Here is a 14,865-nt window from a genome sequence, read left to right as displayed (position 1 = left end):
ATGACCGGGACAAGGGTCTGTTCATGATGTTCTAAACAACTACAATAACAGCAGCAGCAGTGGTACTCTTGACATCGTCGTCGACTCCCCAAGCAACCCCCTTGACCCAAATGCACTCCTCCAACACCCATCGTGTATCCCATCCATCCCAACTTAGCTCCTCGGATGCCTGTCCAAGGAGAGCGACCCATGAATCCAATACTCCACAATCACGTCCCAAAGATAAGCAAACTTTTGGTCATGTCCTGTTGTCCCAATACCCATACCAGAATCCGAAAAAAATGACTCCATTCTCCGAAGCTGTCCTGTGCTCAATTCGCTGCGAGTTCTTCATACCCATGATTCTTCTTCATCTAATTACTTCTCATCGGAGAACTACCCCCCTTACACCTCCGCAAAGATCTCTTCGCTTAAGATCTCTGCTTGGGGCGGCTCAACATATTCAAGCGACTGAGGCTCAAAATTCCCTTACCCTTGCGGTCCTTAGCATTCTGTTTGGCCATTTCTCGAGCCGAGCTCGCCCGTGGCTTCTTCTTCTCGTTCGTCGGGGGCATCGCGGCTGGGGTGGTTTCTGCGGGCACAAACTTCGCTCGTTTGCCTCCACGCTTGGCTCCTTCATCATCCACTTCGTCCAGCTTCAACGAGTCCTCCCACCCACCAGGAACCTTGGGCATGATCGACATTCGTCGGTTCTCTTTGTTTTCCGGTCCGAAATCATCATCATCATCATCTGACAAGGTCGACTCGCGGCGTCGCTTTTTACCGGGCAGACCGTGAGGCATGGTTTTGACGTGGGCATCCTCGAAAGGTTGGACAATCTCTGTGGCACCTGAGCCCTGAACGTATCGGATGGTGTTGGGGGATGGCTTGGACATGTGAGGATTACTCGGGGAACGCATAATTTTATTAGCATGAATAGTTGGCCCCGTCTGATTGACCGTCGTGTTAACCGATGTCAAGGTGGAAGGGCGAGAAGGATGATGGAGCGTCGTGAAAATCGACTTGAACTCCTTGGATTCACGACGATTGTGCTCCTTGGCCTTGATGTCAAAGGATTTCCCCATTTCCTGGGCAGCAGGACTGGACCCCAGTGGTGGTAGTTGAGGATAGTCAATCTCGCTCTCTGCATCTTCCCAGTTTTCATCACCATCGTCATCCTGCATGATATATGCAGCGGGATCGTATGGAACCACGGGAGGCTTCCCGGGGGTCAGATGAGGCATTTTCGCTGGACTGGGACTGCCTGCCGCCAGCTTAACTGCATATCTCGATTTGACGCTGGGGGTGAAGTCAACCTTTCTCACTGAGCCACTATCAGCATTCGCGGTGTTGGGTCGCTTCGGTGTACCAGGCCGATTTTCGATCGACGGTGCAGCATTGGATTTTCGACCGTGCCGAAGAATTGACTTGAGCCCAGACAGCATCGGAAGCTTGGAGGTTGAAACAGTTTTGGCGTTTGTGGTTGTCACGTCCGCGGATTTGTACGATTCTAATGAGCTCTGCTTCACTGTTTCTGACGACGGTGCGACCCTTTTCTTGGGCGATTGTCTCTCAAAGATCGAATTCGTAGAAACGGCATCAATAGTTTTGGAGCTGCCCAATCCCTGTGAAGACGGTGGTCTGGTGGTAGGAATAGACGATGTGGTTCGCAGTGACTTGACACTAGCAGTCCTAGAAAGGCTATGTGATTTCAACGGCGAGGCAACTGGCAACTGACTCGGACCTGCTGAACGAGCCAAGGATGCCTTGGTTGGAGACAGCAAACTACTGGGAACCGGTCGAGGGAGATTTGATTTGGCAGGAGATTGCTGTTCCGCTGGTCGACTGGCCGAGACGTCGTGAAATTCAGATTGGCGGGCTCTTTTAGCCGAACCCGTGGCTTCAATACGATCCGATACTTGCGGAATTGATTTGAAAGGACTGACAGAAGTTGGACGGCCCAAGAATGGTGGTGGAAGTCTTCCAGGGGTTCCCTTGCCAGCAGTGCGAGGTCTCTCTACCTCATCAAGTCCAGCCTTGGAGCCACTTCTCTTGAGGGACATGGTGGTAGGCTGAGCGAATCCGGGTTTGCTTCGAAACGAGGACGGGTGATCTGCGATTGAATCCATTTTTTTGAACTGTGCCATATGAATGTCACTGAATCGACCAACCTTGCCCTTTGGTTTGACAATTCTTCTCCCGGACGCATTTGTGCCACCATACGCAGCCTCAGCTTCGTCGTCTTTCTTCTGTTGTGCTTCTTTCTCCGCCTGCATCTGAGCCTTGATCTTGGCCGCTTCTTCTCGCACCGTGTCCATCAACTCCTGCGCCTCAGCACTCAACTGGGCTTCTGCTCCAAAGTTGAAACTGAACTTCGTAGAGGACAAGTTGACTGGAGTGCTCGTTCGGGATTTGGAGGGGGTGTTCTGTGCACTGGCAATGGACCGGGGTGCCTGCAAGGGCAGGTCCACAAAACCAAGCTTAAGACCAGAATCCGGTGCTTTAGCAGTAGATTGATGCATGAGCTGTGGATGCATTTCACCTCGATCTACCCGTGGCATTGTTTGAGGTGTCTTTAGTTTGGAGAGTTTGGAGAGATGAGACTTGATGCTTGTTGGCGACGCGGGACTCGACAATACATTTTCGATTGATTGTGGCTGATTGGCTTCGGGTGTTTCGTCTCTCTCAACGAGTGATTCTAGGTGCGCAGAAGATGGCACTTTTCGAGGTGAAGAGTGCTATATACGTCTGTCAGCTTCGTGCTACTTGCAGATGTACGTTGAAAGATGATCAGAGGTCCAAGGCTCGCAGAAAACTGGTTTCTACGCGAGGTCAACCAATCACTCCATACCTTTTGTTGTGCAGACTTGCTGAGTCGCGCAGAACGGCGACGAGGAGTAGCCATGGCAGGCAAACTAGGTGGGCTAGTCGTATGTCACGAACAATGACAGAGACAGTTGTTTTAAAGTATGTCGTGTCAGGATAGAGGTGGTCCGTGGACTCCAGTGGAGGAGAGGTTTGGCATGGATTTATTCGGAGGAGTGGGTTGGTTGATAGACGAGATGTTGAGATCAAACGGGATTGGGGAAGACGCTACGTCAAGAATAAACAATACTAACCATATTAGGCTGGCGCACCTTGGCAACATCACACCATGTCACGTGAAAAGTGTCCAAGCAAGAACCAGACACGAAAACTACGTCAAAATATAGAGCATGTGTGGCATCTTTCTGCCTCGTAGTGTAGAGTTTAGAGACCAGGACCGCAGCCCCTGGTCACAGTATAGATAGCGAAGGGCTCCCCGTTGGCCACGAGGAGAGACAATCAACTTTTCACCTCTCAATCTGAAACACAACAGTATGAAGAGGCCTTGCTGAATAAAAAACAAGCCAAAATATTCATCCTAAATTTCCATCGCATCTCCCTCTCCAAAATCTCTCCAGGGCCCTTTCGATGACCCTCCCCAGGATCCTCTCCAGATTTGTCCATTACCTACATGTTTTCTTCGAAATTGTCTAACCCAGTCCGACACTAGGAATGAAAGGCCTGTATGCAGAAGATCCAAGATGCTGATCCTACGGGGGAACTAGAAAGATGTGTTTGGCGTCGGTTAGGGGGAGTGCTGGTGGTCATGCATCGTAATTTTCGTTGATATAGGTCGGAATATTGGACATAGGTCAAGACGGTGCAAACTGGATTGCTGTACTAGTATCAGAGAAAGAGAAGACGAAAATCAGGTCTATTTAATGGCTCTGTGCAGGGGTTGGCTTGTTGGCTGGTCTGGCTCCAAACAAGCAAAACTGGAACGAGAGAGCAATACTGAAAGTAGATCAGTTGTGAGCTACCATGAGTGTTGTTACGTTTTCACATGATGTGGGCAGACTTTTGGCTTAAACACCAGTTTGGATATATATTTTTCCATCATCACGGGATTTCGTGACGTGTCTTGTGCCTTTGACTCACCTGTTGTCCTTCCTTAAGCTATCGATCTCATCAGATCTTTATCTTCTTTTCAGCTTTGACAGGTTCGCGACAGTGCCTTCATCAACACAAGAAAAAATGATCTTTCGCAGAAGTCTAGATCCGTTATGGCTCCTGGTCGATTGGCCGGAGGAGGGAGAGAAGACACAAAGCAACGAAGAGAAGCGAGAACACAAGCGATGTTTGATGACGGTGATCGACTGACAATGGACCAGCGGAAGCCAGTGAGAGCCAGTGGGGCCATGAAGCCGACGCACCATGGCCAGGCTAGCAGGGCTGCTGGAGATGGCGATAGCCAGTCTCTAGAGGACCATGTCCACCAGACACGCCAGGATACCCAACCCGGAACTGGTGCCGGTGCTAAGAGCGGCCAACAAGACCCTTCTCGGCCCCCGATTGGCAATGAACGTGTCCAACGAGGCCAAAGTTCTAGACATTTCGATGAAATCTCCCTGACGATTGGAGAGGACAACCCTGGTCCAGCCAGGAGGGGACACAGTAGGGCCTCTCGAGCATCAGGCGCAGGCGCAGGCGAAGGTGCAGGCGGCACTCCTCAGCAGCGTCCAACAGCCTACTACCCCCGGGGAGTAGTACCAACACCAGCAACACAGCCGAAGGGCCTGCAGCCAGAGCCAGACTTACACTCAGTCTCTCAACAGCCATCTTCCTGGGCAAAGAAAAGTCGTCCACCAACAAACACTCGTGTATCGCCATTGCACGACCCTCTCAACATCAAACCAACAAATCTGCATTTCGCTCAAGGCAGCAGGCCTCGTTCTCCCTCACCCACCGCCAAACTGCCTTCCAAAAGTCGTTCCATCTCCTACACATCTCCCCTCGAGTTGTTGAGCGAAGAGTCCAAGCGTGGCTCCAGCAAAGCAGCACCCTTGACCGAGGAGAATCTCCGTTCCCTCTTACGCTCGTTTGACTCTCCCGCCGTCGCGTCCCCTACGGTTGACAAGGTCACAACGTCGAGAGATAGAGAAAGAGAAAGAGATAAAGAGAGAGGCAAAACACAAGATCAAGGCCGAGAGATACATGATTCCAAGCCGAAACCTAAACATCTTTATCGGCCTGGCATTTCTGGCAGACGTGCGGAAACTGTCACAGGCACAGGTACAGGCACAACCGTAGGCGGGAGCGGCACGGCGGGTGGTCCAGCCACGGCGCCCAACGCTGCCACCAAAGGCTCAACCTTAGGTGGGCAAAGCGCCCCACTCAAGGCCACCATTCACCTGCACTCGGGTTCCTCCGCCGCCCATTTGCAGCCGGGGAGCCCTTACCCAGCACCCCCAACCGCCACCTCTGCCACTGCTTTTCCCACTCCCACTGTCATTCGCACTCGGCCAAGCACACTCCCGCACCCACACGGCTCCGGCTCCTCACCTTCACCCTCGCCTTCACCTTCACGCTCTCGGAAACAGTGGACCAATCCGACTGGGCCACTTCCATCTCCATTTATGCCGAAGTCAAAATCCCCCAAGAAGAACGACAAGGCCCGAGAACGTGATAAGAAAAAACCCTCCAAGCACGACCCCGATCCTGACACTCACCCTCTCAACCTTCCCCCAGACCAACTGCACAGATTGTACACGGCTCACATGGCCAAAGAAGAGGCCAACAGTCGGGCCTCCATGTCGGTCGATAGAGATATGTCCGCCCCAGAAAATTCAGATCCGCAGCCAGCCAATATGAATGGCGAACATTCCTCACCACCCGCCACTCCCTCAAGAGACGCCCCCGGCGCCTTCCCTGAGCAGTCCAGTGACGATGGTACCAATGGCACCGCCAACGGTTCAGACGATCGAAGCCCAACTCCCCCACCGCACAAGGCCCCTCCGCCACCCAAGGTCGATCCAGAAGCGTGCAAGGCCGCCGGCAACAAATTCTTCAAGGCAAAGGACTATGAGCGAGCAATCGCTGAATACACAAAAGGTGCTACACTCGCTTTCAAAATATTGGTATGAGAAATTGTAGCTGACAAATCTGTGACAGCCGTCGAAGCAGAACCTTCAAACCCAACCTATCTCTCAAACCGAGCGGCCGCTTACATCTCCGCCAACAAATATTCTCTGGCCCTCGGCGATTCGTTACAGGCTAACCGATTAGACCCCGACAACCACAAGATTCTCCATCGCCTCGCCCGAATCTACACTTCTCTCGGCCGCCCTGAAGCAGCGCTTGATACATACGCCAAAATCCCAGATGCCTCTGTTACCGACACCGCTGCAGCCCGCAAGGCTTTGTCATCAATAGAGCTTGCCGAAAAGCAAATTAATTCTGAGGATGGCAATGGAAATATGGCTCTGTGGAGCATCGATCAGGCCAAACAGACTCTCGGCGCAGGCACCCCAACCCCGCGAAGCTGGCAAATCCTACGGGCCCGGGCAAATCTCAAGATTGGTACCGTCAATGCTCTTGGAGAGGTGCAGGCAATTGCTCAGAGCCTTATGCGAGACAACCCCATGGATGCAGAAGCCATTGCCGTTGCCGGCCGAGCCTTGTACTTGAAAGACGACAAACCCCGCCAGGGCAAATCCGACTATGAACGAGCAGAGGACCACTTCCGGCAAGCCCTCAACCTCGACCCCGACAATGCCGATGCTCGCAACTGTCTTCGTACCATGAAGAAACTCGATCGGGCTCGCACCGCCGCCAACGATTTATTCAAGCGCGGCAAATTCTCCGATGCCGTCACCGCATATACCGAAGCCCTCACGATCGACCCCAGCAACAAAGTCACCAATGCTAAACTCCTCGGCAACCGAGCCATGGCACGCATCAAGATCAAGGAATACGACGAGGCCCGAAGTGATTGTGACCAAGCGCTCAAACTCGATCCCACTTACATCAAGGCTAAGCGGACCCGTGCCAAAGTCACTGGTGAATCAGGTGACTGGGAACAGGCCGTCAAGGATTACAAGGCGCTGACAGAAGAATACCCAAGCGACGCCGACCTTGCCAAGGAACTGCGTAACGCTGAGCTAGAACTCAAAAAGTCCAAGCGCAAGGACTGGTATAAGATTCTTGGGGTGGACAAGGATGCCGGCGACAAGGAGATTGAACGTGCCTACAAGCGGAAAGCGGCCTTACTCCATCCTGACAAAACCATGGGTGACAAAGCCAAAGAAGAGGAGTTCAAAGACTGCCTCGAGGCCAAGGAGACATTGCTGGATCCTCAAAAGAGACACATGTTTGACACCGGAGCTGATCTAATGGAACCTGGTATGGGCGGTGGTGGATTCCCTGGTGGATTCGGTGGTGGTATGGGCGGTATGGGCGGAGGAGTTCAGATCGACCCTGAGATGCTGTTCAACATGATGAACGGAATGGGCGGCGGTGGTGGCCATGGAGGAGGAGGATTCCCAGGTGGAGCTGGTGGTTTCCGCTTTGCCAACGGTGGTGGTGGACGGGGTGGGTTCTCGCCGTTTGGTTGATTCCAGACCAGGGAAACGCAACAAACCATTGTCGAGTACTCCTGAATCAGTTCGAGCCGACACATGGGGCCCCGTTATGTTCCAAATCGACCGAGCGGACACACGAACACGATCGATGTCGAATTGGGGGGAAGTGGCGTCCACGCCGGACCATAACGACCCGCAGAAACGGCCTCGACCTCTACCTCTCAAAAAGGCTCGCCCATTTGACATCAAGATCTAGACGAACTCCATCGATCTCTTGCCACATGATTCACGCGTCAAAGTCGGGCTCACTAGGTCAGCCAGTCTGTTGAGTTGTCTGCCCCAGGTAACAGTCCTCATGGAAGACCATGCGGGGGCGAGACGATGCGATGTGTACATCATGCTCATGCTCGGCTTACCAACCACTTTGTCTTGTTGTTCTTTTTTTAAAAAACCTCCATAGACTTTCTTCCGCCCTCATAGTGACGTTGTTTGGAGTTTTTGACCTGCTGGACACATGCACCATGGGCACGGGTGTGGGCCTGGGCAAATGCATAGCGTGGAGAGTCAGTCAATGGATGAGGGTTGATAGACCTAGCATGAATGGTTTAATGCGAAGAGCCTAACTGCATACTACCTAGGTATTCCGAATAAACGTGGATGTGCATTCTGTGTTTGCGCTTGGATTTGTGGAATGTTGGATTTATAGTGTGCCTGGAGATTATGTGTCTGCGTGTCTGCCCAAACTTCCATTCCAACTAGAGGCAGGCGCGTCTTTCAGATTTATAGGTACCTAAGAACCGAAAACTTGAGGTAGGTGCAGGTGTGTAACTTCCGTTGTTTGTTGCTCGTTGCACTAAGTGGGAATGGAAGGTGCCTGCCCTCGTGCCTAATCTAATTTTCGCGAGTGGATGGCAAAAAGGCGAAATCCATCACATTCACGCCTGAGCTCTTCTCCGACGTGGATGGAAATCATGCCCAATATCAAGGACTTTGAGATCTTGAAATCTGCTAGAGGATTGAAGGGAGAGAATTTGGAAAGAAAGGAGGGATATAACGGTCATGATCATGGTCATACTCAGTGTTAGCAAAACAATCATCTATCATATCATGTACTATCCATTCATAGCCAGGGTATCGAAGACTTTTCTTAGATACTATCTGAGTCGTCATCATCGGCTGGTCGTCTCCGCCTTCCAGTACGTGCTCGAGCAGGGCCCGCTCTGGTCTGCCTCCTCGAAGGTCCGGCCTCTGTTTTGACATTCCGCCGTCGATCATGAGCGTCATTATCGTTTTCTTCGTCCTCCTCATTGGTGTCAACATTGATGGCTTGTTGAGTCTGAGACTTGCGACCCGTGTCGATTTTGACGCCTAGGCTTCTTAACAATCTGGATTCGAGCTCTTCCTCTTCCATTTTGACGAGGGGCGGGGCGTCAGACTGTCCTTCCCCAGCAGCACCACGAGGTCTCCCACTCAAGGGCACCGCTCCGTGACCATAGACACTCCGAACGAGCCCTGCTACTCCCTTTGCTCCCACTTCCACCTTACCCCTGGGTCCCACGTACCATTCAACCACCTCCTCCCCCATGACTGTGTCTCGTCGTTTGTCCAGGTAGCCATCCCGCTGCATCCGCTGCAGAACCTTATCGAGATTCCCGACAGGAGTTTGAGCATCGGCGTTCACTCGCTTGAGATATCGAATGAGTTTCTGATCTGTGAGAGAGTTGTTGTTGAGGTAGAGGAGGGAGATGATAAATGTGTACAAGGCGGTGTAGGATGACTCAATTGGAACACTAGGAGCTTGTGTTGGTTGGATGATTGTTGGGTTGGTTTTCAATTGTGGTGGGAGGATGGAGGTTAGGATCCAGTTCTTGGTGGTGGATGTGGTGCTTTTGGTCTGTGTGGTGGCATTGCGTCGGTCTCTTAAGCTGGTCTTCTCTCTTGCGGGAAGTTCCACCAGCTGCATTCCAAACGTGTCTTTCAGAATTGCCTGGGCACCGTCAAAAATGGCACGGAAATTGCGCGAGGATCCCGCCCTGTAACCGCTGCCATCCTTGAAGATTTTGGTCGTAATGTCGTTTCTTCGCAGAGGGGTACGAGAGTATTCCGTGGCCAGGGCCAGTCGCACGAGCTTCTTGATCAACGCTCTCTGGTGGACACGAGGTCCGATTTGCGAGGCACCAAGATCTGAGTTGACTGAAGCATCGGAATTGTTTTGTTCTTCTTGTTCTTCTTCCTCACTAGACTGGACATGTCGGCGTCGGCTTGGTCGGACGGTTTCTTCATCTTCAGAGGATGACGGGTCGCGGGAGATGTCTGCGGCTCTTCGCTTTGGAGGCATGATTGCTAGACCAGAGGGGATGAGTAGAAAAGACTTGATCTGGTAGCGAGAAGACACCAATGTCGTAACTGCGCAGTGAGCCAGAGCGTAACTTCTCAACGTCCGACTGTGGTCCCTGGCACGTGCTGGGTCATATTGGGAAAAATGGGGAGGGAGTCACGGGAGGAGCGGACGCGTCGATTTGATAGTCGCAAGGAAAGAGCGGACCAAGAGAGACGCGTCGTGACTTGGTACTTAAGGCAGGTGGGGCAGTCAGTTATCTCGGTGGGTAGGTTTCTCCGTTCCAGCCAAAGTTGGTTCCAACCTCACTATATCAATACAAGTTACTCTTGACTCATTGCCTTCATACTAGACCAATAGCGCTGGCCAGTGTATCATGTGGCCGTCAATTACAATACATCCTTTGAGAGGAACTTGATGACAAGAAATAAGTCTAGTCCTGCTATTTGTTCAAAGTCACATACAGTCAGAAAAGCAAGTCCGCTTAGTGGGATCCCACTGGTCACACCATGGCTGAATTGTCCCCAGGCAGACATTCTTTCAGGCACAACTGCTCAGCCTGCAGCCATCCTGCGAGCGACCTACCAATGAGCATTGGGATCTCTGGTTGCCTGTTCCCATGGACCCAGACTTCCATGGCCAGCATGACTCAAAATGGAGCCTCGCGCAATTGTGTGTTGGTAGATTAGGTGGTACATTGAAGAGTATAAAGAAGATCAGACTTGCTCATCCCTTGTTCAACTTGAATTATTATATCTACTTTTCTTACAACTTATCCATGTAGAACCAGTTCGATATTCGATATACGCCATCTCATCCGTCGGGTTTCAGATCGACACTGCCATTACAATCATGGCATGTTCTCTTCTCACTCGCGCCTTCTCGCGCAGGCGTCATCAAGTGACTGCCCCGCCAACGCCAGCAGCGAGCCTCACTCGCTCCTGCACCATTAACTACACCACCAACGACCTCGACTTTTGCACCGCACCATCAATTTCCCTTCTTCTTGGACCACGCCGCCATTCCTTTGACCAGCTTGATCCGTCCTTGTTGCAAGACCCTCTCCCTGGCTTGCCAGAGCCTCACCTAACCTCCAGCCTCGGCAACAACCCTCCATCACCGACCATTTCGACTTCTGGGCCGATTATCCCTTTACCCCTCAATACAGAAGACAGGGAGATCGTCACTGAAATGGACGTATCGACCGTCGCTCCTGAACCTATTTCCCAGTCCTTCACAGCTTCCAGCCTCGACGAAACGAAACCTACATCCAAACCCATCAAGTGCGGCGTTTGCCTGGAGGAGGTTGTCGCCAACTACACCACCCCATGTCGACATTGTCGTTCCGCCAGATGTCATACTTGTCTCCGCAATCAATTCTCCGCTGCCCTTCGGGACACGACTCTTTTCCCCGTGACCTGTTGTGGGTCGTCCTGGCATTTTGACGTTGCACGAGGACTAGTGCCCGAAGCTGATCTCAACAAGTACATGTCCAGATTTGAAGAGAAATCCAATCCTCACCCCCTCTACTGCCCAGTCGCAACTTGCTCTGCTTTCATCTCCAAACGTCTGATCTCGGAGAACAGTGACACTGTCAAATGTCCGACTTGCGCACGGAGTGTTTGTGTCAAGTGCAAGCAGCTGAGCGATGCAGATGCTGATGCCAATGGCGCGCATGCTTGCCAAACATCCGACCCACTTCTCGCAATGCTGAAGAAATTCAAGTATAAAGTGTGTCCCAAATGTGGCATTGCTGTGGCCAGGATGTATGGCTGTTCACACATCAAATGCCATTGTGGTGCTCATTGGTGTTGGGACTGTCGCCGATCTATCGTCGAGTGCAGCGAGGCTTGTCAGGTCGAAGGAGGTGATGTCGACGGGGATCAGGCTGACTATCGAGACGAGGATGTTCCAATGCAGAGTGTCGAAGAGACAGAACCAGATGCTTCAGCCCGGACTCCAGAGACGCTTGACGAGACCCCTCAACCAGTCGTTGAGGAACATCCTACGCAAACTACACCGGTCGCTGCGACGGAGCAGCCGGCACCAGCAGAAACTCAGCAGTCGGCATCTCCTGAAATTCAGATGGACTCATTCGCCAACCTTGACCACCCAGGTGCGAGAAGATGGGAGTTAGCTGGTGAAGATTTTGGGGCAGAGCCTAGCGAGGGCTGGGCTGATTCGTGGGGATGTGCCCATAATTCCTTTGGAAGATTCACCCGCGAAAAAATGCCCCCGCTTTGGCTTTATAATGTTCCACACGATCAGCCCGAAATCATAGTTCGATGCATGGCTTGTTTCAAGGACATGAAGATTGCCCAGTCTGCATATTTGGCCGACGGCGAAGATCAAGCTCCGTTGGAAGATGCGGAAGATGCAAAAGAAGTGCTGTACCAGTGTGACGAATGTCTGGTGTTCTATTGCTGGGATTGCTTCAGGCCGGAATGAGCATGGAGCTTGTGAATGTGACTCTTGAAGCACGGAGTTGGTGGCGCACATGACCTTTGGGTGAAAGGAAAGCATACGACAAAGATGAGACGAAATGACGAATGCATCATGGTTTGGCTTCAGCAGGCGGGTGGGACTGCAAGTTATCATTTCCTCGGCTTTTAATGATTGAAGGGTGGCCACATTGTAGCCATTTCCGAATCATATTAGCTTCAAGCCAATGCCTTGTTAATCAATGCCCAGAAAGTCGAATCGCTCACGCCGTGTTCACGTATAAGTATGAGTTTTCATCTAGTCCGTCATCACTACCGTCATCATCATAAATACCAGCCAGTTCAGCTTGGATGAGATTCTCCATCCACTGGTCATTATCAAAAGAGGCATCACAGCCCATCGGTTGAACCGCTTCCACAGACACCATTGGCATGGGACCTGGACCAGTACTATCGACAAACAAAGTCGGCTTTGTCAGGATATCATGAGCAAACCGAGCAATCTGCGACCTCGCAATAGTAGCACGTGGCCAGAAATCACCAAACGAGGCCAACGCGGCAATACCCAATTGCAAACGCTCCTTGATGGCGACCGCCTGGTCCGGACAATGGACGATAGCATACGCGGGCAAATGGACGGTGGCCGCTGCAGTCAGACCACACATCAAGGTCGGAGTACACGAAGCCATACAAGGTTGCAGGGAGGCAAGATTGACGACAGCATGGGCGGCCCGTAGAGCTTTGGCCGTGTGTGAAGTATACTCCAGAACAGGAATTCCCACTGCATCGCGACCACCGTCGTCTCGCGTGCAAATGGTGCGGTAGTGGCTGCGCATGAATGTCAACGATGACCGTGGCCGGTGTAGTAGTATTCCCGCCCAATTGATGATCAGGTGTGCCCATAGCAACGTCTGGTCGATGGTCGTGTCCTCGTGCAAGGGGTCGCGTTTGTCTGGTGGGAGCGATAGTTGGAAGCTGGCTAGCTTTGCGTCTATAGCCTCGACTTGTGCATCGATGCTGGTCTCGGTCTCGGTGCGACTATTGTTGATCGTACTGTTATGAATGTAACTGTCGCTGTTGCGAGGCAACGCCAGCACCGCTCCAAGGTTATGCGCCGCCTCGACCACATATGCAAACGAGGAGAAATGGACTCCCAGGTCCATGAACATCCGCTCCTGCATATTGGACAGGGTATATATGGGGCCAATAGGCGGGTAGATAAGATTGTCATAGTCATCGTCAGGGCCTGGCAAAGCCACGTCTGAGGCGACCGAATATGTGCGGAATGGATGAGGCTGGCCACCGATGGCAGTGGTAATACCTTCGATAGCAAACAGCGACCACCATGTGCGGCGCCAGGTCTCGTGCATGATCGGATGAGTTTGCCCATTGACAATGGCATAGCTCTCTCGATTCATACCAAGTCTCAACGCTAATTCGACAGCCATGTCGAGCGCGATGGAACCGGTTTCCTGCTCTGCTCTCGCATATTTCACCAATGCATATAAGGCCAGACCCTGGACTTTGAATCCGTCTTCAGACACATCCGGGTTCAGAATGGACTTTGCTGTGGCGTCTAATGCCGCTGTATCGGCCGCTGAGGTATAGTGTGATGCAACATACAGGACGACTGCGAGTAGAGGGGCGGGAAGGACTGATGGATCTTGTTTGTATAGTTGCCACGGCGCTAGGAATGGGTGAGCTCTATGGAAGTAGCGATAGAACAGCCCGACTAGGTCATTTTCGGAGTTGGAGTCCAAAAGGTTGTCAATATTCGGCTGTGCCACCGTCGACGTCCAGGGGGCATTGGTCATTGGAGGTTGATTTGGTTCTTGTTGATCGGCAATGGCTGGTATATCGAATTGCTGGGGATCCAAGGATAGTGATGCTAGAAACAAGTCATTGCTGTCGTGTTGGAATATTTCCTCGTATGTCAGTTGTCTGGCTTGCACGGCTTCGTGCAGGTCGTATTGCTCCTGTTCAAATACATCAACATTAGGCCCAGGAAATGGGGGCTTCACTGATGTTGTTTCTGCTGGCGCTGTTGCGGTGGTGTTGGTGTTAGCTCTCTCCTGTGAGCGAATTGAGGAATTTCCCAACGGCGCCGGCTTGCGATGATGGCGATACCCACGGTTCGAGTCGACCCAGAAACAGCTGCTCTTGCGACTTTGACATCTGCTACACAATGGTTTTTGACCGTCGCATTTCACATGGCTTTTTCGACATGGAATACAAGCCAAGAGACTCGGTGGCCGTGATCGAGGTTTGGAGTTCATGGATTTGAAGGCGGTCTCTTTCCCGGACTTGGTTGACATGGCTGGGGTGATCTCATGATAAGCAGTATCTGTGCGATGGTCGTCGCTTTCTGTGGTACAGCGGGTGGTCTCAGAACCTTGCTATGGACTGTGTCCGCAACGACATGTTGGAGATATTTGATCTTATGAAGCCTTGTTGTAGGTTCTCGAATGGACTCTTTGGACGTGAATTATCAAAGTACCGATAAAGTTGACGTCTCGTCTTGGTTCGCGTAGGAGATAGAACGGCTGTCGTCCAATTAGGCGCGCTAGGCCAAATCCCCAAGCACCGAATACGAATGGTCGAAAAGATGAACTTCCCAGTAATCCATTTTTGCATTCAAGGGCTTGGTGTAGGGTATGGGACATTAGAAGTCCGATTGTGAGAGCTGAGCGATCTTCTGAGTCGTCGTCGACGAGGTTGTAAA

At 51.9% G+C, this 14,865-nt stretch overlaps 5 protein-coding genes across 5 annotated transcripts; 2 read left to right on the top strand and 3 right to left on the bottom strand.

Moving 5' to 3' along the window:
• Position 1: 1 nt before the first annotated feature.
• PV10_08868 (uncharacterized protein) lies at positions 2-3,013 on the bottom strand. Its single transcript, XM_016373953.1, has 2 exons — positions 2,831-3,013; positions 2-2,717 (listed from the first exon to the last, which is right to left on the bottom strand). Exons 1-2 carry the CDS (start codon positions 2,882-2,884, stop codon positions 411-413), a joined length of 2,361 nt encoding a protein of 786 aa, XP_016220864.1. The 5' UTR covers positions 2,885-3,013; the 3' UTR covers positions 2-410.
• A 1,054-nt stretch (positions 3,014-4,067) lies between these two features.
• PV10_08867 (uncharacterized protein) lies at positions 4,068-8,020 on the top strand (the record flags this gene model as incomplete). The annotated part of the gene is made up of 2 exons (XM_016373952.1): positions 4,068-5,895; positions 5,956-8,020. The coding sequence occupies 2 exons, from the start codon at positions 4,068-4,070 to the stop codon at positions 7,395-7,397; spliced, it is 3,270 nt and encodes a 1,089-aa protein (XP_016220863.1). The 3' UTR covers positions 7,398-8,020.
• Positions 8,021-8,511: 491 nt separating this feature from the next.
• PV10_08866 (uncharacterized protein) lies at positions 8,512-9,822 on the bottom strand (the record flags this gene model as incomplete). The annotated part of the gene is made up of 1 exon (XM_016373951.1): positions 8,512-9,822. Exon 1 carries the CDS (start codon positions 9,700-9,702, stop codon positions 8,512-8,514), a length of 1,191 nt encoding a protein of 396 aa, XP_016220862.1. The 5' UTR covers positions 9,703-9,822.
• A 221-nt stretch (positions 9,823-10,043) lies between these two features.
• PV10_08865 (uncharacterized protein) lies at positions 10,044-12,409 on the top strand. The gene is made up of 2 exons (XM_016373950.1): positions 10,044-10,176; positions 10,231-12,409. Exon 2 carries the CDS (start codon positions 10,555-10,557, stop codon positions 12,148-12,150), a length of 1,596 nt encoding a protein of 531 aa, XP_016220861.1. The 5' UTR covers positions 10,044-10,176; positions 10,231-10,554; the 3' UTR covers positions 12,151-12,409.
• On the bottom strand, positions 10,492-14,849 carry PV10_08864 (uncharacterized protein). Its single transcript, XM_016373949.1, has one exon. The coding sequence runs from the start codon at positions 14,456-14,458 to the stop codon at positions 12,407-12,409; it is 2,052 nt and encodes a 683-aa protein (XP_016220860.1). The 5' UTR covers positions 14,459-14,849; the 3' UTR covers positions 10,492-12,406.
• Between the last annotated feature and the right edge of the window lie 16 nt (positions 14,850-14,865).

Source organism: Exophiala mesophila (genome assembly GCF_000836275.1).
Source record: "Exophiala mesophila strain CBS 40295 unplaced genomic scaffold supercont1.6, whole genome shotgun sequence".
Taxonomy (NCBI): Eukaryota; Fungi; Ascomycota; class Eurotiomycetes; order Chaetothyriales; family Herpotrichiellaceae; genus Exophiala; species Exophiala mesophila.
Note: the sequence above shows the minus strand (reverse complement) of the source record. Positions and strands in the feature narration are given on the sequence as shown.

What these genes read in the sequence shown, in the direction of transcription:
- PV10_08864 (XM_016373949.1), bottom strand. Translation starts at nt 14,458, where the DNA reads ATGTCAACCAAGTCCGGGAAAGAGACCGCCTTCAAATCCATGAACTCC.
- PV10_08868 (XM_016373953.1), bottom strand. Translation starts at nt 2,884, where the DNA reads ATGGCTACTCCTCGTCGCCGTTCTGCGCGACTCAGCAAGTCTGCACAA. An exon ending in GCAAGTCTGCACAACAAAAG is followed by an intron (nt 2,718 to 2,830) that starts GTATGGAGTGAT and finishes AGACGTATATAG; the next exon opens with CACTCTTCACCTCGAAAAGT.
- PV10_08865 (XM_016373950.1), top strand. Translation starts at nt 10,555, where the DNA reads ATGGCATGTTCTCTTCTCACTCGCGCCTTCTCGCGCAGGCGTCATCAA.